The sequence below is a fragment of the Sinocyclocheilus grahami genome, unplaced genomic scaffold, assembly GCF_001515645.1.
Source record: "Sinocyclocheilus grahami isolate Dianchi unplaced genomic scaffold, SAMN03320097.WGS_v1.1 scaffold91.1, whole genome shotgun sequence".
Classification (NCBI taxonomy): Eukaryota; Metazoa; Chordata; class Actinopteri; order Cypriniformes; family Cyprinidae; genus Sinocyclocheilus; species Sinocyclocheilus grahami.
Window position 1 is genome coordinate 2,537,088 of NW_015505270.1, and position 23,338 is coordinate 2,560,425.

The 23,338-nt window shown below is 40.0% G+C and overlaps 2 protein-coding genes across 2 annotated transcripts in view; one reads left to right on the forward strand and one right to left on the reverse strand.

Moving 5' to 3' along the window:
- The first annotated feature begins 2,758 nt into the window (after positions 1–2,758).
- Positions 2,759–10,300, forward strand: LOC107587241 (transcription elongation regulator 1-like). The gene is made up of 17 exons (XM_016274953.1): positions 2,759–3,009; positions 3,120–3,272; positions 3,721–3,994; positions 4,168–4,419; positions 4,883–5,086; positions 5,202–5,302; positions 5,393–5,481; positions 5,576–5,736; positions 5,853–5,928; positions 7,015–7,150; positions 8,498–8,587; positions 8,676–8,794; positions 8,956–9,106; positions 9,253–9,417; positions 9,525–9,707; positions 9,812–9,834; positions 10,096–10,300. Exons 1-17 carry the CDS (start codon positions 2,782–2,784, stop codon positions 10,283–10,285), a joined length of 2,595 nt encoding a protein of 864 aa, XP_016130439.1. The 5' UTR covers positions 2,759–2,781; the 3' UTR covers positions 10,286–10,300.
- A 1,918-nt stretch (positions 10,301–12,218) lies between these two features.
- Positions 12,219–23,338, reverse strand: part of LOC107587242 (serine/threonine-protein phosphatase 2A 55 kDa regulatory subunit B beta isoform) — a 44,317-nt gene continuing 33,197 nt past the window's right edge. Inside the window, exons 4-9 of the mRNA XM_016274954.1 lie at positions 22,316–22,428; positions 15,872–16,049; positions 14,237–14,401; positions 13,538–13,707; positions 13,298–13,389; positions 12,219–12,841 (exon numbers count right to left, since the gene is read on the reverse strand). Coding sequence (XP_016130440.1) covers positions 12,562–12,841; positions 13,298–13,389; positions 13,538–13,707; positions 14,237–14,401; positions 15,872–16,049; positions 22,316–22,428 — 998 coding nt within the window. The 3' untranslated portion in view covers positions 12,219–12,561. The remainder of the gene's footprint in view (positions 12,842–13,297; positions 13,390–13,537; positions 13,708–14,236; positions 14,402–15,871; positions 16,050–22,315; positions 22,429–23,338) is intronic.

Below are 23,338 nucleotides of genomic sequence, written 5' to 3' on the forward strand. Positions count from 1 at the left end.
CGATCAAATTTCTAATTTGAGGCTGTATTACATCGATTCTGGCACCCAACATAATAAGATGATATTTTAAGCTCATTATGTAGCCTAATCTGCGCTGGTTTGAATGGGCCGCCTCCAGTTTCCCCTTTGTTTTGCTGCCTCCAGCTAGCGCTGTGACGTCGGCTGACCCTAGTTACCTGTGGTTGGCCTGGCCGTACGTCACTCAGAAAACAACAGGCCAATCAGAAGAGAGATTCATGAATATTAATAAGACGGACCAAAATCAACCTGTTATCAGCAGAGCTCCTGAGAAAGGAGCTGTAAAAATATATTGAGATGGTTTTTGGTACTTATACCGGAAATATATATTCTTAAGGACATCAAAACCTCAAATAAAACTCCAGAAAGGTGTATAATATGGGACCTTTAAAGGAAGCATTCACCTCAGTCATTTCTAAAAAAAAATAAAAAAAAAGGGTTCAGTAGCTTTTTTTATTTCATCTTTGGTATCAAAATTGCTATCAAGAATTGTTGCATTTCACTGGTAAAGGTTACTAAAATTTTGGTAGTGTGACAACACTAATCCTAGTGTGCACTGATAAAATAAATTGTTACAAATTGAACCATAATCAAATTTAATCGTGAGGCCAGACAAGCACACCTCTATTGCACAAACCTTGTTACTCCACTTATTATAGCACTGGCTCAAGCTCCTGTTACTACATTTTTCGGACATGCGCTGCTTTTATATTTTTGACAAGCTGCAAAGATATTCAACCTTATCCACTACATTTTCCCCATACATTAAAAAAAACACACAAAAAAAACTTTACAAGAGATGATTAAATGTTATGTATAAAATGTTTATTTCTAAGTGTCAAGTTTGTGATTTTTTTTTTTTTTTTTTTTCTTCTAGTTTCTAAAGATGCTGCATACATGTAGCATGAGCAGTGATTTATACATTGCATTAAAAATAATTTAAAAGACTTTTGACAGTTTTTTTTAGTATGAATATGTGAGCATTAAGGTTATCTATAAGCTAGTGTGATCCAAAACAATGACAAAATTTGCATTTAGGAGATTTACAGTCTCTCACTTCCGCCAATATGGATCAACCATTTTGATGACATCACCCTGCACTTCAGCTTCTCATCAGATTTTCTGTCCAATCAAATGCTCTCCAGAATCCGAAGCATCCCGCCCCTACACTATCCGCTTAAGTTGTGACGTAAGAAATGCTTTTTCCGGGTCCAAGCCTCAACTCGTTTCACTTGAGAAAACAGTTGTTTATGAGCAGTGTTTATTCATATTACACATTTAAGCTAAACATTTTGAAACTTACGGTCTACACTACAGTCTCCGTGCTCACAGCGTCCCAGAAAAAAATAATTTGTATATTTATTTATTTATATTTTCATTGTCTGGCTATCTGGGATTTCGGTATGGAGTTAAGGGTTAGGATTATACATCTTCTGGTAGTATTATATCACATTGTGAGTGTATATTAGCACCGTTTGTTATTTTCTTGTGGCATCTGACGGAGACCCTGAAGCGGTGACGCGTGACGTCAGACTTAACAAGCGGATAAATAGACACTGAAGCTCCAGCTGAAATCGGTCAGTTGTTCACAGAGTTAGTATTATTACATGATGAATGGCACATAGTGCACTATATAGGGAATAGGGAACGATTCAGACAGCGTAATATGCTTTCCATTGACCCGAAAGAAGTCTGGCACAAAACGTATCGGACCCATTTGAATTCTACACCGAATTTTATATGAATGAGATAAGGAGGAGAAACAGTTAGACAAACAGCACTGACGAGTAGAATAGATAACACTGGTACCACGCACCAACATAAATGACATGATTTTCAAACTACACATCCTCAGCATCATTATAATCACTGTTTTAGACTGTGGCTGTCATAAGCTGTTGAATGTGGCTTTAGCGAGCTCAACGGCTCTGGCCCAAGCTGTGAAATATACACAACGCTATTGGCTATTTAGAAAAGGGGGCAGGGCTGCTCAATATGTCCCGTCCTGTCTTCCTGTTTAGCACTTCGGTGGATCTTTAACAAGTGACTTATATGTATTTGTCACTGAATCACTCTTCAGGAGATTTGTTCAAAAACACTGACTCATCCAGTTATGAAGCGAGTGAAGACTTTATGAGGGAGTCATTGAATTCAATCAAACTGGTTAAAAAAAATAATACAAAAATTATTCAAATTAATTGGATTTATTTTTTTTTAAATAGACTGCAGCAATTAACATTTGGTCAGAACCTCTAGTAAATTACATGTTTAGTTGTCTATTCAGAAAAGTGAGCTTGCTCTGCCTAATACAGTATTTTTTTTCTGCTAGCACCCCTGTGCTCTCCTCTTTGTGTCTGTCTTTAATGGATCCCGTCTCTGGCCTCCACACAAATAATATAGTTCAGGAAATTATTTCATTGCAGTGTTTTGTGCAATTCCAGAGCAGAGATTAGAAGAAAAAAAACAAAAAATGGTTCTGGTTGATGGCTGGTGGACGGATGCATCGCCAACATTTAATATCGAGCACGTCCCATTCTATATTTTACATTCAGAAATTCATTAAATGTATAAGTTGCCTGACAACTGCGCAAACACCAATGTTTCTTTAATGTTATCACATAAACCGGGTGCTTTGCATGTCTTGACTAGTTTTGTAGTGTAATTTTGTCATTTAGCTTTTAGTGGACGGTGAAAATCAAGTTGAGGTTTTGCATACCAAGAATAGTGGTAATTGCTGATGTTTGTCATTTATTTTTCCTTAGGATGGTGTTACAGCAGGCTTTACATTTTCGTAGTCCTGCTCCACCACCTACCACAGTTTTGCGAGGACCTCCACCATTACTACGACCCCCACTTCCACCCTTTGGCATGATGAGAGGACCCCCACCACCCCCTAGACCCCCTTTTGGCAGACCACCGTTTGACACCAGTATGCCACCTATACCCCCACCCGGAGCTTTGCCCCCACCCATTGGACCCCCACACCTGCAGGTAGGTTCTATTACAAAAGTAGGTGCATATGTGCACCAAAACTACAAGAGACTGATCGAAAGTAATTTTAAGATATTTAAATATAAAAAATTCTGTTGTGTTTTTCACAGAGGCCACCTTTCATGCCCCCACCAATGGGTAACATGCCCCCTCCTCCTGGTATGATCTTTCCACCTGGAATGCCTCCATCGCCAGGAACTGGAGCGGTTTCAAGCTTGACTAGTGATGAAATCTGGGTAGAGAACACTACACCAGAAGGAAAGGTAGCAAAGTGACTTCTAAATTAAAGTAAATATAACTGAATAGTACACTTAATAGTTAAAAAATGTGATCTCGTTTCAAACACCCACTCAATCTTATTCTTAAATGAGTTCGCCTCATGTCTCTTAAACCTTTGACAAGTACAATCACAGCGAACATTCAAATTTGTGTTTGTGCTGTCGCTGATTTACAGAAAGCAGTTGTCATGTATAGATATGAAACAGCCACACAGTATTGTTATTTCTGTGTTAAAAACATTGAAATGATCACAGATGAACTGGGTTAAAAGTTTATAGTTCGGATATAAACACTGATGTCTATGATAGCAATAAAACTTGAGTAAGTCCTGGGATCTTCTGGATAGTGGTTGGACAACTAGTCAACCATCCTGATGCAATCCTAGTATTAGCATCCTAGGACTTTTGAAATATTCCCACAACACTCTTCCAGGTATATTACTACAATGCCCGGACACGTGAGTCAGCCTGGACCAAACCAGAGGGAGTAAAGATCATCCAGCAGTCGGAGCTCAATCCTCTAATGGCGGCTCAGTCTGGAGGAGCTGCAGCAGCTCCTAACACCGCTGCCTCTACTGCAGCAAGCAGCACTACTACGGTTGTGCCCGACCCGGTCTCCATTCAGAGCCTGTCCCCCACCAACACCCTCAGCACCAGCCCTGACCCCACTACCAGTCCAGCCCCCACTGCCTCTCAACCCTCCACCAGTGAGTATTACACACGGAGAAGGAATTATGGGTCATGTAGCGGCCTGTTGAGTAGAAATTTGATAATTTATCAAATTGAGAGTACTCATGGCCAATATGATAAATCGTAATTGTTAGTCTTATTATCTTTAATCACACATTCATTCTTTCCCTTTGCTATATTTGTCCTGTAGTGTCTGTTGTTTCTGAGATGCCTCCAGTGGCCTCCACACCTCCTGCTAGTGTAGGTGTGACCCCTGTTGCTGTGGTCAGTGTTCCTACAGTAACCGCTACAGTCACTGCAGTGCAGACAATGCCGTTGTTGCCTCAAAGTCTCCCTCCTGGCCTGCCCATGGCCCAGCCGTCCGCTGCAATCCCAGCATTTCCCCCGGTCATGGTACCTCCATTCAGAGTGCCTCTACCTGGCATGCACATCCCACTGCCTGGTATGTAGAAATAATTTAATTTAATTCTAAAAGTAAATTGAGTTGGCTAGTTAGTTTAAGCTAAACGCCAGCAAATGTAGAGGTCCAGTATATCCTTCATTAAATGTATAATGTATTAGCTCAACCAGTAGATGGCGCCCTCATCTTAAAAAGTGACGTGAACAAGGTGCATACACTTACACTCAGTATTGCACACTACAAATATCAGGACATTTTATGGAAATGTCATTAAGATTAATCTTAAGTAGGGTTGCAAAGGGGTGGAAAATTTCCGGTAAGTTTCCCTGGAATATTCCAAAAAATCCTGGAAAGTTTGCAAAATGTCTGGTATGTTTCTGAAATTTACTGGAAATTTTCCACCTTTTTGCAACCCTAATCTTAAGTCATGACTTAAGTTTCTAATATATATATATATATAATTTAAAAAAATTTTTTTTTGCTGAATGCAATTATTTTTTTAAAGGTATGCTGCCAGGGATGGCCCCTCCTCTAGTACCCATGATGCATCATCCCCAGCTAGCTATCACTGCAGCTCGTGCATCTTTTACGGGTGCTCTTCCACTTCCTGAATGGTCTGAGTACAAGACAGCCGATGGGAAAATGTACTATTATAACAATCGCACTCTGGAGTCCACCTGGGAAAAACCTGTTGAGCTAAAAGAGAGAGGTAAGTGGATGTTGTTGTTGTTGTTAACTGCACTGACCATTTACATTGGCAGTTCAACATTTCAGGTTTAGCACACAGAGAGTTATATTCAGAAACATTTTATTTTTCTGAGCAGATAAGGACCGTGACAAGGCTAAAGATGGCCATAACAATGATTCCGTTTTAAAGGATCTAGACATGGAAGCCAAAGCTGGCAACTTTGGCATTTCTAAAGAGGTAAGTGTAAAGTTCGCAGGTGATTTAGACTTGTTTAAAGCAAACTTTGAATATTTAAAAAATTATATTGATAATTTTTTGATGATGTAGTTGCCCAGGGAAGAGGAGATGACAGAGGAGGAAAAAGCAGCACAGAAGGCAAAACCTGTAGCCACAAACCCAATTCCTGGTACTCCCTGGTGAGCATTTCTCCTCCTCCGTCCCTTCAGTGATTAAAGTCTGCAAGTTTGTTCAAAAGGTTTCATAAATTTTTTTACATGTTTGTGTTTTTAGGTGTGTAGTCTGGACTGGAGATGATCGTGTGTTTTACTACAACCCCACCACACGACTGTCCATGTGGGACCGACCTGAGGAGCTGGTGGGTCGTGCTGATGTGGACAAATACATTCAAGAACCCTCCCACAAAAGGGGGGTAGATGACAACAAGAAAATAGGTGAAACCCTCTGTGACACTAATTTGCACTGCATAAAGTTTCAGATTGCTTGTGAACTAAGATTCTTTGTTGAAAGTAACGAAAAAACTAACATACACCTTTATTTCTCATTGCAGGTTTCAACAAAGAGGAGATTGACACAGCCATAGAGGACACACTGGACGATGAGCCTTCTAAGGCTAAGAAGAGAAAGTAAGTACCGATGGCCCACAGCAGGAACCGTAGGGGGCCGAACACCCACCCCTGCAGAACACCTAGCTTTTGTATTATATGGAAGAAACTACAAGCGACGTGACATCTTTATTCCTTGTCATATGAAGGAAATGGGGCTGTTTCCGTTCAAGCCCTGAGCTAAGACATGTTGACTGGACCATTTTTGTCACAATTATAGAAATCTTCGGCGGCATTTTCTTTCTTTCTTATTTTTTTTTTGTGCACCCAATGCTGACTTGTCTTAGCTGTGGTAATCTTTAGTTTGGGTCTGTGAAAAGTGGTGACTCCATAACATTTACCAAATCAAATCAGTCACTGTTTCCCATCAGTGCCCTTCACGCCTGCCTCCCCCTGACCCCAAACAGTGGTCCTGTTGCACTGGGGACTATTTTTCAGGGAACGCTTCTAAGCTCTGGCGATGCCAACGTGGGCCTCCAAGGTAACCCACCTTGTTTGACCTCTTTTTAGCCTCCATTAGGCAAACCCCAGTGAACCAATCAAAACTTCAGTCCTTCAGTGATGTGTATTGATGTAAAAAAGGTTTTGGGATTTATTTTCAAAAAACTGAAAGCAAAAATACGAGTATATTTGTATTTGACATCTATTCTAACTTACAAAACGCAAATAACCCGTTGATGCGCAGATTGCAAGGATAATGCAGTGCTTAGACTTTGAACACACTTTCTCAAATTGAAATAAATTTGTGTAGTAGGGCTTTCGAAATTAAAATGTTGATATTCAATAAATTAAAAATGGTCACAATTTGTATCGTTTTGAGCGGTTTCTAGAAGTATATTTTCTTTCCTTAAAAGGAAATAAATGCATTGATTTGTTAACCATAAAAAATTATGATTTAAATATTTAAATCATTTGATAGTTCTAATAAATAGATTTCAGTTAGATATAGACGTCAATTCTTTCAACAATGTAAGGATAAAATCTTAAAATTTTCAGAGATCCTCCAATGTTTATTATTATTTTATTTTTTTACAAGCATAGAAGCAAAAAAAAAGTGTTGCAGAATTAAGAAGTTCTTCCTTACACTTGTCCTCTTCTCCCTGACAGGAAGGACGATATGAAGGAGGCTGACGCAGAGAAAGACGCGGCCATGGAGGCCGAACTGAAGGCCGCTCGCGATCGGGCCCTGGTGCCCCTGGAGGCCCGCATAAACCAGTTCAGGGACATGCTGCTGGAGAGAGGGGTAAAACACTTCAATCCAACGCAATACTCTAACCAGCTCTGTAATATTAGACACATAAATCTGAATGGAAGCCCACCAAGGTACAATCTTAAGTTCATTCTTATTATCATTCTTTAATATGTAATATAAAGTCTTAAATTTCTCTCTGCTCTTTCTGTCACTCCGTTTATTTACCTGTCCTTTCTGAATTGCTCTGAGTGAGGTCGTGTTAGATGATTTGTGCTTGACTATAGGGATGGGCGGTATGACCCAAATCTTCTATCACAGTTTTTATATCATGGTAACTGCGTATATCACAAGTTATTTATCACAAGATCTTTATGCTGGAAATTCATTGGGGGAAAATATTTGCATATTTAATAACCATTGGTATGTCTGAAATCACCTCATGTATGCTTATTAATGGTTTCCTACTTTTAGTCCACCAATTTAGTCCAGTGTAAGTAGTTAACGAGTCAATCTTAACTTATAATAAACCTTTATTAAACTCAAAGCTTCCACAAAGAAAATGAGATGAACATTTACAGTGATACCACTGACTGTACAGCTCTTCACCAAATAAATAACTTTGTTGGCATGAAATACTGATATGAGTTGAAACAGTCTTAAAATCTCATTTGAAATATCTATTAAAATCATCCTGTCAACAACAATTTTACAGTATTATAAATACTGAAGTCCTCTGATTTCATTTTAATCAGTCTATAAATGAGACAAAAGATCACACCAGTTGACTAAATGAGAGATCAAGTCCACAATGTGATATGAAATATATGAAAGGAGCACTGACACATACCTGGATGAGCGGTCGTTATACAGGATCACTATTAATGCTGAATCAAGTATTTCAGAGAACAACACTTGTAAATATTGTGTAATGAATAGTCACACCGCCCAGTCCTACTTGACCGTAGTGTTTGGTGCCCTCTCTTGTCACTGTTCATACTAGAATCTCTATCTGTCAGCTTTGAATAAAACTCTTTGGTACTAAATTGTTGCATGACAAATAATTACTGTTACCACAGAAGAATGTACTGCTGCATTGTATAATGGTCAATTATTTTGTATTGCTTGATTTGATTTGATCATTCAAATATTTGAGGAAGACGTATATATTTTTTAACTTCCATGTCTATCAGTATTACGCAGTAGTGATTGTAATTTGACACATAGAGATTTCAGTTGTGTGTCATTGTAATTTTAAATGTTTTTAAAGGAATGTTGTGGGTTCAATACAAGTTAAGCTCTTTAAGTCACTCCCATATGATGTTTGTTGATTAACTTGATTGAAGTGTTGTTTTATCTGTTCAGTGGTAAGCCAGTTTTTTGTCCACTTCATACCTGCAGGTTTCAGCTTTTTCCACTTGGGACAAAGAGCTGCACAAGATTGTGTTTGACCCTCGATATTTGCTGCTCAACCCCAAAGAGAGGAAACAGGTACGAAGAGCACTTGATGGCATTTAGTGGTTTGCTGAATGAGCAGAAGTGGGCAGCTTTGCCATTTTTATCTCCATTCACTGTGCAGGTGTTCGATCAGTATGTGAAGACTCGTGCTGAAGAGGAAAGGAAGGAGAAGAAGAATAAACTCATGCAGGCTAAAGATGAATTCAGGAAGATGATGGAAGATGCCAAACTTCACATTAGGTGTGTTGTTTGTTTCAGTTAGGCCTTCTTTATACTTTGCGCTTAATAAAGGTCTTGTGTGACCTCCTGAAATCTTAATGCTAGGTGTAAACTGATTAGATTGACTAGGCAAATATGTAATAAAAGTTGCCACTTATGTCAATTTTCCTTTCACCTGTTAGGACCACATTCAGTGAGTTTGCCGCAAAACACTCTAAGGATCCTCGCTTCAAGGCCATTGAGAAGATGAAGGACAGAGAGGCCATGTTCACCGAGTTCATGACAGCCTTGAGAAAGAAGGACAAAGACGACTCCAAAAACAAAGTAGAAAAGGTCTGTCACCGGCCTCTCACAACCACCCTGAAATGTCCACTCGAATCAACAGGAAGTCACAAGTTCTGTTGATAGAATTAAGGTTGAATTTAACTATATTCGGTCAAGCCCTGACAAATTAAGTCAAGTTGTGTTTCTGGCTGCAGGTGAAGCAGGACTTCTTCGATTTACTGTCGGACCACCATGTGGACGTCTCTCAGCGCTGGAGCAAAGTGAAGGACAAGCTGGAGACGGACCCGCGCTACAAAGCCGTGGAGAGCTCAGCTGCTAGAGAGGAACTGTACAAACAGTATGTGGAGAAGCAGGCGAAGGTTAGAACAGTGTTCCTGGTCCTATTGATTCATCAGGATGAACACAAACACAACTCGGACTGATACTAGAAAAATGTGTTTCATATAAGTGTCTTTGTGTTGTGTAGAACATGGACGCAGAGAAGGAGAAAGAGCTGGAACGGCAGGCTCGTACCGAGGCCAGTCTGAGGGAGAGAGAGCGGGAGGTGCAGAGAGCTCGGTCTGAACAAACCAAAGAGATTGACAGAGAGAGAGAGCAGCATAAACGAGAGGAAGCTGTCCAGCACTTTAAAGCGCTCATGTCAGATATGGTCAGTGCTGGCACACTCTTAACAATTATTACATTTCTCATTGTACATTGCGTTAATTATATGTATACATTTTGTAATTTTTCATTATTATTATTCACACACAGGTAAAGTCAACGGATGCTTCCTGGTCAGAAACGAGGCGCACTCTTCGTAAAGACCACCGGTGGGAGTCTGTTGCTTTGCTGGAGCGACATGAGAAGGAGAAATTGTTTGAAGAACATGTGGAGGCTCTTACCAAGAGGAAGAAGGAACATTTCAGGCAGCTGTTGGATGAGACCTCCATGGTGAGACGGGTTCAAAATCACACAATCGCATAACAACAACAACAACAATAATGATATAATTATTGTTAAATGACTAAATGTAAATTAATAACGGATGCTTCCTGGTCAGAAACGAGGCGCACTCTTCGTAAAGACCACCGGTGGGAGTCTGTTGCTTTGCTGGAGCGACATGAGAAGGAGAAATTGTTTGAAGAACATGTGGAGGCTCTTACCAAGAGGAAGAAGGAACATTTCAGGCAGCTGTTGGATGAGACCTCCATGGTGAGACGGGTTCAAAATCACACAATCGCATAACAACAACAATAATGATATAATTATTGTTAAATGACTAAATGTAAATTAATGTACCTTAATATGTTCTGAAAACTTTCCAGTGAGACAGAAGTTCAGTCAGACCTTTTCTTTAAAGGTCCCCTGAAATGCTTAGAGAAACGCCGCGTTACTCTGTGTTGACGTCATTTTAACTGAAACAGGAAGACAGGGCGGGACATATCAAGCAGCCCGCCCCTTTTTAAAATAGCCAATAGCGTTCGTTTATATCACAGCTTGGGCTAAAGCCGTTCAGAGCCGTTGAGCTCCGTAAAGCCGCATTTGACAGGCTATGCCAGCCACAATCTCATCCATATTGCTATAAAATATAGCATTCTGTGTAGAATTCAAATAGCTCCGATTATGGCTGCGCGATAAATCGAAATGGAATCGGGATCGCGATTCAACAGAAGCTGCGATTGTAATGCGTATCTTTCAGTGAAGCACGGTTCAGAGCCACTATGCAAACAGCTGTTATTATCGCGAACGATTTCTTCGATTTCAGAATCGCGATTGTTTTGTTTTTTTTGCACGTTTTACACCATTCCTGTTTGTTGCATCAATCAACCCATAAGCTGGGTTTTGATGCATGCACCTTCCTTCATAAAGTAAAATGAGAAATACAATTTTGGAAGCTGAAAAGTTGGATACCTCACGGCCACAGCAGCCACAACAACATGTTCAGTTCTCGAAGCCATCTGCATCCTCTATCCTGCCAAGAAGCAAGTATCGGATGTAGGCTGAATACTGACTCGGTTGAAACATTTCCTCTTGCTATCATAAGGCCCTTTCACATGACTTTTCAATGCATTGCACACAACAGCATGAAGTACCAAGCTAAAATGTTGCACAAATACTGTAGCACTGAATGTCAAATTTGACTTGGCTTTTCAGTTGAACTTTCAAAACACATCCAATGATTACCAAGTTTGCATGACATTACGTGAGAGACGCCAGCACAAAAATCAAAGCAAGATGCTGTGCCTCTGCTCAACTTCAAAAGCATATCATGACATTCAGAGAAACACATTCCGTTTCTTTCAAAACAATCAGAAGGGCTCTTTTTTCTGCTCTTAAGTACATTTTTGTTTGCTTTATTTTCACTCCGTACATTTCCCATTTTTTTGCTACCTAGCAACATCCTTCCATGATGGCATCTACGATGCTTCTCATGGAGGTCAAATGGTGCTGGAGAGATGCCCTGATGTGAATTCATGTGAAAGGGCCTTTAGTGACATTAAGGGTGCTTTCACACCTGTAGATCAATTGCTTTGTTCCGAAACAGGGTTTAAAATTATTACAACGTTGCGCTTTATTCTTGGTGCGGTTCGCTTTTACACTGCAAAGTTTCTAAACGGACCAAATTTGTTAATGCAAGTCACGTGTGAGTAAACTGTTGTCTCATTGGTCAAAGTTCCACGGTTTATTTTCCGGGATTCCACCGCTGTCATCCGTAAGGATGTTGGATGTTGTTTTTTTTGTAGCTGTCCTTAATTCATTTATTTATCATTTTGAGCAGGAGTCCAGGATTCAGCGGGAAAACATTTTTAAAATGCACCTACTGGGAAGAAGAGCAATAAGACAGCATTATAAAATGAAAGTGTGCTTTTTTTATTTTTAATGGCGAAGACGTGCTCTCCCACAGACATTCACAGGTTCATTTTGAAGCATTAGCAAAACAACAAAGCAAATTCTTTTCATGGAACTTATGTAATTACCCATTATACATTGTGATATAGCCTGGTTCCTTGGTCCGTTAGATCGGATTGCTTTCTCACTACAACCGAACCGCTCCAGAGTTCGTTTTCAATCGAGCCGAGACCACCTCGTTCAGGCGATCTCGGACCGATTGTTTTGGCGCGGATCCGAGCGCAATTGCCATGTTCACATATGCCCAAACGAACCGAGCTATGGGTGGAAACGCGCCAGGTTCCGAAACAACGGGCCAGGTGTGAAAGCACCCTAAAGGTAAAAGGATCCACTCTGTATTGCTGTGTATTACCAACCAACCTATAGCTAGGGAGATTTGAAGTAATTAAAAACAAAAGCAGTCCAACAGCCAGTGTCATTGTCCGTAGTTTGCAGTGCACCTTCAAGTTTTGTTAGATTCAGTGCAGTATCAAATCTGCTGTAGAAGGCAAAGCTCATCTAGATGTTCCTCACAAGTTCACTGCTAGTGAGTCCAACCTTTCCACCCCCAGTTCATCTAGAGAAATAATGCCTCTTGTCGTTGTGATAACTGGAGACATTCGAGCTACTTGCTAGTTGACCTTGTCCTGAAATATATAGAGGTTGTTGGTGGCGGCCACAGCGATGATGTTCTCGTTGGGGTGCCATGCAGTGTGTAGGATCTTCTTACTGAAGTCCAGACTGTCCACACTGATTTCATCTTTCCGACGCTTGCCACCAACACAAACTTTGCGTGGCTTGAGAATGGCTCTAGGTTTGCTGTTTTCCCGCGAGGCCTCCAGAGTCACGTCGCGCTTAGTGTTCCGATCGAACATACGGAAGAAATTGTTGTAGGAGCCTGTCATTAGGACACTAATGGGAAAGGAATAAGACAATTAGTTCTTATTACCTGATACCAGCACCACACAGTCCAAAATCAATTTGAAAAACCATGTGTGATTGATTGCTTTTGATTAGGGGATTCCAATCCTTATCTTGGAGGTCCATCTTCCTGTAGAGCAGGGATGGGCAACTTAGGTCCTGGAGGGCCACTGTCCCGCAGTGGTCAGCTTCAGCCCTAATTAAACATATCTTGCCTGCAATTTTCAGGCAATCCTGGAGACTTAGGTTAGATTCTTCAGGCATGTTTGATTGAGCTAAACTCTGCAGAACAGTGGCTCTCCAGGACCAGAGTTGGCCATCCTTGGTGTAAAGTTTGGCTCCAAGCTAATCAAGGGTTTCAGAATTACTCAAAAGTTCCAGAATAGAGCTAAACGCTGGAAGGTGGACATCCAGGAGAAGGACCAGACACCCCTGCTTTTGACAGACCTGTCAGTTCCATTCCAGACACATTCAAACTTGTCAAAGATGCAGTCATTCTCGTACAGTGAGCATAGCTTACTCCTAAGGTAGTCATGGACCTGTCAAAGGTAGAACCGAAAGCAAAGATGATCAATACCTAGTGGAATATTTGACCGGCAACTACAATAAAACTAGTTTTTGATGTCATTATAAACCAATCATTATAAATGTAATAACGGGTCACTGTCCAGTCTGCATAGCCAATACCTGGTAAGTTTCCAAAGGCTTGCTCTCCATGTTGATGTCCCACACCTTCACTGTGAGGTAGTCACGGGTCATCAAGTAGCGTCCACTGTGGCTGAATTTCACATCTGAGATGGAAGAGATGATCTCTGAGAAGAAGGAGCGATTACTGGGGTCTTCTGGTTCCTCAAATACTGATGAAGAGAAACAAGAAGACATTAATATATAAGTAATATTTCAGGAGCAGAATTGGGGCCTTGATCTTGTGGCCTTGGTCTTAAAACCTCTCATATCCTTGGTCTGGATCTTGGTGTCAGTTTATACTGCTTTCAAACTACTTTCATATTCAACTACAAAACTCTGTACTACAATACAATACTCAAAGTTTTTTTATTAAAAGCTGCAATAACTTCAGTATTTTCTCTATATCGGTTAATTAAAATTAATATTTTTCCTAGTTCTTGGACCAACTCAGTGTTTTGGAATTGGGATTTTTTTCTGGTTTTGGGCCTTAAGGGGTCTAGTCTTGGATTGATTCTCATATGGGTCATAGAAGGACTGGTTGTGAACCCAACTGAAATTTAAAGATGGCTTTAACCTGTTTGGTTTAAACCAAGATCTTGAGGAAAAATATCTAATGGCTACCAAGAGTTGGCAGGCGAAATGAATGGCACATCTCAATCAAAGTTCCAACAAGAAAACCAAAGACTAAAGTGAACTCACATTTAGAGTGGTTGTCACAAAGTGCGGATGTTCTCATGTCACACAATCTTATGGAGCCCTTGCTGCTACTGTAGACAAACGTGTTGCACTGGTTAGGGTGAAACTCAGCCGCTGTGATCACCTCGGTCAATTCTTCCATGTTGGCTGGCTTTATGTCCACAATATCTGAGTAGGCAGAGTGAAGGATCCACAATCCTACATTTCATATACTCGAAGCACACGGAATTCCCCATGAATCATTAAAACCCTTTCCATAAATGTGCTTGATTAATGTGTCTGGCCCTACAGTATACATATGGTGGATTACTTCAGATCTACATTCCCAAATGATTGGATGAAACCAGCTTACAAAGAGGTAAATCCGCAACTGAGAAAATCTCTCATGCTAAATTTCTCCCAAGAGAATTTACACTTTCAGAACTGGCTTATATTAAAAAACGTTAGATAAAAAAACTCTAGGAGCCATAAATATAGCATCACATGCATGCATGTAGTGACAGGTTATCCATCATGACATGTTGTGAGGATCAAACATTTACAGTCTGACCTTTGGCTAATAACAGGCTTTATCTTCTTATCCCTTGAGCGACTGCATAGAACCCATAGCCACCCATACAGACCGTCCACAGGCTCTTCATCTCAGCTCTGCAGGGTCCTTGAGAACAGTAATCAATAGTGATCGATGGGGGTGCGTGCCTGAGTAAGCTGGACACTATTTACCTTTGGAACGGCAAAGCAGGGGTCAGGATTAGTGGTGGACACTTGATAAAGGGTAAGGGGTGTACTGTACATCACAGAGGTGTTATCTGTCAGAATTAAGTGACAGCAGAGACAGTCTGCAGGTGGTTTATTGGGTTTGTTTGATTGCTGGTTTAGCGGATTCCTTTTGTCCTTAGTTTAGTAACAAAAGCCTGTCAGTATTTATTGTGTCTGGGTACAAAGTGACTACTGGGAAAATAAAGCAATAAGCCACAGGAGGTAGGGCATAACTGTGATTTTACAATAGTTAAAGGATGCTGTGACGTATGATGCAAAAAGTTTATCTTTTAATCAAATATTAATGATAAAATGTATAAGTACAACAATCAATTCTTCCATCAAGTAACAGGACTGTAGCCAAACGGTACACTCTAAAAAATGCTGGGTTAAATACAACCCAGTGCTGGGTAAAATAGGGACAACCCCAGCAATTGGGCTGTTTTTACCCAGCGGTTGGGTTAAATGTTTAACCCAACCTTCTGGGTAGTAACCCAACCACTGGGTCAAAACAACCCAATTGCTGGGTTTGTCCATATTTTACCCAGCACTGGGTTGTATTTAACCCAGCATTTTTTAGCGTGTAGGAGATATCATAGATATGTTGACTTGGCACATTACCTAAAGTATTCAATTTTTACATTTTCACTCTTATAGCAGGCCCTGTGATGGGCTGGTCATCTGCCCAGGGTGTTTCTTTTCCTTTGGCCTGAGACACTGGGATAGAGTCCATCATCCCCGTGATCCTAATTAGGATAAGCAGTTTATATATGTATGAACCCAGTTCTTTTAGTACAATAACAAAAAACAGAGACCCAATATTTTTCTGACATGCAACCATCTCAGATTGTCATTAACCATCTGATTGTAAAAGGATACTAAAGCTTCGGTTTGTGATCTCCAAGTTCCATAGGTTGATCCTCAGGTCATCCGTGGACATGTATGTCTCATTGTCACTGTTGACCGAGATGGAGTTAATGTGATAGGTGTGAGCATTAGAGAAAATGCGACGTGGTGTTGCCTCCACCATCAAGTCCATGGGCCTCAACACGGGCACCTGAGAGGAGAAGGAAGACACATGGTTGGAAAAGAGAGACACCAAAGGGAACGTCAATATTTGCAATAAGAACCGAGATATGGGATTCTTAAAAATTTTAATATTTGCTTAAAAACATCGCCTGTAGCATGGTAGCTCAGGTCCCAGGTCCCAACTGAACTCTGGTTTCCCCCACAACCCAAAGAGATACAGGATAGGTGAATTAAAGATTAAATTGTGAGAGTTCATGTATGTGTTATACCTGTAATAGACTGGCCATCAACCATGGGTGATTACCTGTATTTGGCCGAAGAGCCTGGGATAGGCTTTAGCATCCCAAGCGGTTTGGAAAATGGATGGATGTCCTTCCCATTAGTGAATGACTATATGAGCCAGCCCAAATTTAGCCTACTCAATTTCTTGAATCTTGATTAAATATAGCCTAAGATAAGTCATTTAATTTCGGCAATTCTGTGTATTTCTCATTTGTTATATTTAAGTAATATGATGTAATAGGTCTCGATAAATAATATTAATTATATATAAAATTGTCATATATATATATATATATATATATATATAAAAAAAGTTTTAGTCTGTCTTCATGGGTTCGCCAGGTTCAGCAGGAACAGGTGTTTTACGCCAAATATTTTACTATATTTTGTATTCTATGTCTGCTGGAACACTGTATTTACTAATCAGCATCCAGGACCGAAATTGGAATTATATGGATCTATATTGGAATTGTTTGGATCATCAGCCACCCTATCCTCCAAATATCAGCATCAGACACTGAAAAATCCTTTTTACTATACAATGTGTTATTGTTATTTCCTCTGAAAACAAATAGAGATACCATACAGTACCTGGAGCTGAAATAAATGAGGTGGTCTTTTGTTCTCAAATTACTTGCCCACACCTAGTCCCGACTCCCAAAGCCAAACTGTCAAGATCTGAAGACGTGTGGAGTCTAACTCCCACAATGCAGCATGGTAATAGTAAGCGAAGGACCATCATCTCTTTAATGATGACTAATCTAAGGGCCAACGTTCCTACATGTGCTTCAAAGGAGGGGTATACACGGCAATGTGTTAATGTAGGTCTTGGTAGAATAGATCTGCCACGCTGCTGCTACTACTGCAGCAGAGCAAGTACCGAGACTTGCTACTCCCAATACATCCACAGACATGCTGCTGTGAGCATGCAAGAAATACTGCTGCTGCACATATAAGTTACATGAAATGACCCCCATGTATAACATATATGAAATTCCCCTGTAGCAGATCTATACAGGTGGAACTGGGGAAGGTGGAGGGTTTCTGAAGCCCACTGCAACTGCTACAGCAAGTACTAGCTGAGTATTTGAATGTTGAGCAGCAAGCTCATTGGCTGCTGATGTGAAAGAAACCAATCATGATTTGATTATATTAGATTGTGTTAGAACCTATGACAGAACTTTGTATTAAATGTGTTGAATGTCTTTAAACATGTTTAATTAATTAAATTAAATTGAGTCTACAAAAATTACCAAATGCTGTAATTTTGGTAGACTCATCTCACTCATTAACACAATGGCTGCGTTCAAAATCATACACTCTCTCAGCAGTGGTGTACCGGACACCCCCGCGATGCGTGGAGGCCCCGCCCCTTTAGTGGGCCCCGTCGCAGGACATTCTAAAAGGCATTCACAAATCTCACAGAACAAGTTTTTGTTTTGAAATATCCAAGACGCAGAAGGGGAATTTGGAAAAAACACAAGGTCTTTTAAACTTCTTTTGATTTGAGCGCTGCATTTTTAAAATGCTGTGTCATGCTTGAGACACTGCAAAAGACACGAAACGCAAGCACAAAGGTAGTGCAGTGGAGTGGAAAAGTGTGTGAAAGACTCTTAATGTGGCTTAATGTTCAACCAGGGAAAATTTCAATTTCAATTCACTTGTCATAAACTATATACTTCTAAAACGGCACTGTAATCGGAGTGGATATTTTTACGTTTAACGTAGCTTATGCATTAAGACAGTGGCCTTAAAACATCAAACTCTGCAGAAGAGCCCAGAATATGAATGCAACGAGCAATTGTTATATTAAAGAGCTATTTCTACCTGTTCTTACCCTTAAATTTAGCTTTGTTGGTGTAACCTAATATATTTATAATATTAAATAACATTTTTAAATAAAATTAATTGATTTAGATGTTACCACATGAAGCACATTTTTAGATTATCATTACGCTTAATGTGGCTGAATGCATTAACACATTAGAAGACCAAATTCAGTAGCTACACCTTGATGTTGCAAACAATATTTTTGTGCCCTGGTCCGCTTCTGCGCTTCTCTGACAATGTTTGTCTGACCTGTTTTAAATGGAAAATGCTTCATTGGTTGGGTACACTGACGACTTGTAAGCAGACTTTGCCATACAATTGCTGTTGTTCGTTCTAAAAATTGAAAGTGACCAAGACATTTCTCCGGAGCACAATGTTACAAGAAAGACTGTCCAGACTGTGCTCTTCTGAGTATTGAGAATGCCCATGCTCACAATATCGACATTAAAGCTGCAGTGAAAGACTTTGGCACCAAAACGCTCGGAGAGCACAAAGGATTCGTTTTTGTTTTGAGTTCGATTTTGAGTTTTTGCTTGTTTTTTTTTGTTTTTTTTGTGATAGTCAGTTGATAAAAATAATAAGTTGATCTTCAAAAGTTGGTATGTTAAGGTATGTAAAAGTATGTTCTATAAACGTGTGTAGCATGTATGTAATCCAGACATAACTCAGTGTCATGTTGTCACTGTAATGTTACGTACAACTTAAGTATAAGTTTTGACTCATGAGATTGAGATAGTAAAGATAAAACAGAATGAGATAGTAAAATGACTCAGTCATAAAGACAGTTACATATCGCCACCTACTGGTGTGACAATGTAACCTGCAGAAAGAGTCACTGAAAATCCCCACCACTAATGCACATACTGACAATCTGAAATGAGAAAATGAAAATAAGCGGAGCGAAACAAAAAGGAAAAAGCCGAGGACTAGAATTAACTGTATGGGGTACAATATAATAACAAAAATCCAAATGATTTTGTTTTATGAAGCGAACAAACATACGCATGAGATCAACAAACGGTTCCCCTGAAACCCTCTCACACTGGCACTGGGCCCCTGCACCACCCTCTTGGTCCCTGGAAAGTATCTTTTTTCCACTAGGCTGCTTTTTATAGCCTAACAAAATCAAACATCCCTTTAGCTGACATGTTCTTTTGTTTTTGAGTCAAACACAAAGTATAGGGCTACATGCCTTTCTAGATATCTCAAATTCACTGTTTTATTGACAGTGACAGCCCCCTCCACCTAGCAGAAACATTTTTTCTGGGTGAATCCCCTCGTGTTTGGAGTGCAGACGCAGATGAAGGCAGTAAACACTCGGCAGCCCCTCGTCGCGCTGGATAACAGTCTGACAGTAGGGGCAGATGCACCCTGTGGACTCCCTGCGAGGGATCCACCCTTGCCTCCCCCTTTATCTCATTCTCCTCTCTGCTCAGTCTGTGCAAAGTGATAAATGCCCTGCTTTTGTGCACGCACACACACACATTTGGGAGAGGATTTAATCTCTTCTAGCTCTGGTCTCCAGTGGGCTGCAGTGTTAGTTAAGGAGGAGGTGATGGAACTGCTGCCCTGAACACATTACAGTCGTCTCAAGAACAATCTCCTAAATATAGCCACGATCCAGAGCCACCAGTATACTGTATCCTCAACAGAAAGAGAGACATAAATTGATGCTAAATTAATAGGATGCAGATACCTGGATCTGTCCCAGATTTGTTAACCCGTAATATTTACATGTGCACTTAATCATGCACTTAACTTACATTTCTACTTGAATTCAACATAAAATCAGAATTGACACTATTTACTTTTTAAACACATCTGTGCAACCAATAAAATAAGAAAATCAAAATGCAATAACTTGATCTGATGTCACCGAGACCTCTCTTTTTTCCTGCGGTTTGGTCAAAAGTCAAATCAATACTAAACGACAAAAATTACAAATAGTCCTGCCCTGAAACTCGTGCTATTCGTTAAACCAGAAGTTGACATGTTGGTCCAATTGTCACAGTGTTTACATTGTTTGTGACATCTGTTCTTTTGGCAAAAATGGGACCCACAGGGCATTAACAGTTTCTATAAGCTTTAGATAGTTTATTATGTTTCAGCGAAATCTAAGAATTGCATCTCCTTCTCTCATAATGCAATTTTACATTAACCTCCTTAGTCACCCATAATGTGAGGGTCATCCAAGCCCAGTGAAGAAAATAAGGCATCATTCTGCGATGAGTGGATGACTGCTGCAGCGAAGTAGTTGGATAAAAGGAAAATTATATTATACAATATTTACCTTGGTCATTTGATTAACTGCAATTAATTCATGTTTAACAATTAAATAATTTAAATTTATGAATAATGACTGATCCAAACTTGGATTATTTAAATAAGCGCCACAGATCATTATTTAGGAGCACAACCGCCAGGTCATGGAACCGACAAGTCAAGGCAATGTGTAATTTACAGAGTTCAATTACACTTTTCCTCAAATGCCCTATGCCAGGAATAAACTTCTTTGCATTTCCAACCTTTGAATCAGCTGCCAGAAAACAAGCTTTCTAAGATTTTCTCAAAAGGCAAGGAGGGGGCCTTGCAATTTTTTATGCAGTCTTCTCCCAAACATTACAATATTGTAGAAAAATGGCGGGGGAATGCAATCAATTAATCAATATATCTTGGGCAGCTGCCAAAAATTGCCCTGTATACTCTGAAAGAAGAAGAAATGACAAAAAGATCTTGCCTGGGATCAATCTAATGATTCCCAGGAGAGAAGACCACAGTATCAACACAACAAAACATTTGACATTTATCAGCTGCCCCCCAGCTGTAGCAGCAGGTCACCTCTGGACACGTTCCACTTCCACAGTGTGAAATCATGTATATAGGAGGGTATATTCCTGTGGGTCCATATTGGCTTCCTTCACTCTCACACCTTCAACAACAGCTCCATCAAACATTCGATGAGACCAAGCCTCCGAAATCCTACCTAAACCCCCTACCTTGTCAACTGTATTTGGCGAGATATGAAACTCCATCTTCCAACACATAATCCTTCTCTTTTGCGCCAGGAGTGCCCACTTCCACTGGGGAAGCTATGGCTGCCAAATTACAACAGAGCTTGACCTTATTTTTTTTCCTTCACATACTAGTGCCAACAGATTAAGACTCGCTTTTCCTTATGCTTGGGGAGACAGCATGGGGAGAAGGGGATACGAATGGGAGGAATCGCATCACTCAATACCTTGTGGAGATTTTGGACTTTCCTCATTCAAGTAAATAGGTCAGGGGTTTCCATTCCTGCTCCTGGAGTGCAGCCCTCCAGCAGAGTTTAGCTCCAACCCTAATTAAGCACACCTGAACCAGTCAATCAAGGTCTTGAGGATCACTAGCAGCATCCAAAATCGCATCCTGTCTAACATAGGTGTGTACAGTTGAATGAAATTTGGACGTACAACATCCGCCATGCTGTCACTGTCCCGTGACCTACCTGTGTCAGTTGCTTCACTGCCATTCACAACTCCTCTCCTGTAGCTTCACGGGATAGTAAAGTGTTCAGCAGATGCACACTTCAACTACTAATTTCCGGTCATACTGCTCTTTTGGCATGCATTTTATATAGTATGGAAGTAGGCATATTTGTGACCCTGGACCACAAAACCAGTCATAAGGGTCAATTTCTCAAAATTGAGATTTATACATCACATGAAAGCTGAATAAATAAGCTTTCCATTGATGTATGGTTTGTTAGGATAGGACAATATTTGGCTATTTGAAAATCTGGAAAAATTGAGAACTAAATATTGAGAAAATCGCAATACATAGCAATACATATCACTAATCAAAAATTAAGTTTTGATATATTTACAGTAGGAAATTGACAAAATATCTTAATGGAACATGATCTTTACTTAATATTCTAATGATTTTTGTTATAAAATCAAAATCTATCATTTTGACCCATACAATTTATTTTTGGCTACTGCTACAAATATACCCTTAAGACTGGTTTTGTGGTCCAGGGCCACATTTGGACGCAGTGACTAGAAACCTCTAAGCATATGTGTTGGAGCTAAACTCTGTAGGAAAGTGGCCTTCCAGGAAGAGGATTGGACACTCTTGACTAAGGTGTCCAAGCTGACCAAGGGGCATCGCAAAAAGGTTTTTCTTTAAACGGACTCTGCTTACCCTCAGAGTTGTGATGGTGGTTGGGTCCCGTATCCTGCCTTCTTCATCCTTCAGATTGTAGCCCTCTGGTCGTTTGTCTCGCTCGCTGATTTTCCATAGCTTCACAGTTTTATCTGGGAAAAGAGATATGAGTGACAGTGTGTAAGGTGGAAGCAGTGTTTGTGGTGTTAGGAGCAGAGAAAAACTCAGCAGATCTACTGGAAAGAGGCCAGTAATGAGAGTGAACGTAGCTGGCACAACAAAACAGACATGAGTTAAATCAGCTAAGATCAATTCCGTCCAATTAACCTGATTGAACCTTGCTGTGGCCTGTATGCCGAACCGCTCTGAAGTGTCCTAAAAGAGGACTATAGCTTCATGAGAGCCATCCTTCTCTGGAAAACTGATGAATGTGAGTTTGTGTCTGAAGAACTGGCTACTTTTAATTGGCTGATACTCTGCCGAAAAAAAACAGCAGAAATCTCTAGCAGCCTAACTGTAAACTAGGGATGTTCATTTTGGTTATTTTTCCTAACCTACAACCAATGCTCGTTAACCGATTGTTAACCGTTAACCGAAAAGATTATTTTAAGTTAGAATTGAATTAAATTAGAAAGGATAAGTGTCTGTTACCCATTAAAAAATACTAGCATTTGTTTTCCGGGGATTCATTTTACACACGCAAAAAGCAGCAAACAACAGAACATGAGGATTCACGTGGTCATCATATCACATCACGCACCTGCAGCGCTTCTGCCAGCAGAGAAAAACATAATAAAGCTAGGCTATATATATATATAATATATAAATAAATGATAATATAATAATAAATAGGCCTATACGAGAAAACGAAAGAAAAACTGTGCAATAAGTAGCCTAGTATGCAGAGTTTCGGTTCATTGTTGTGCTGCGCGAAAGGAAACCAAGACGGCAGAAAGCGGCGTCCTATTTTTCTTTAGGCTTATTTTACAAAAGCACAAAGATTTGTTTTTATTGTGAATGTACACAAATAAAGGCAAACCTTTTACAATTCCGATTATCTTT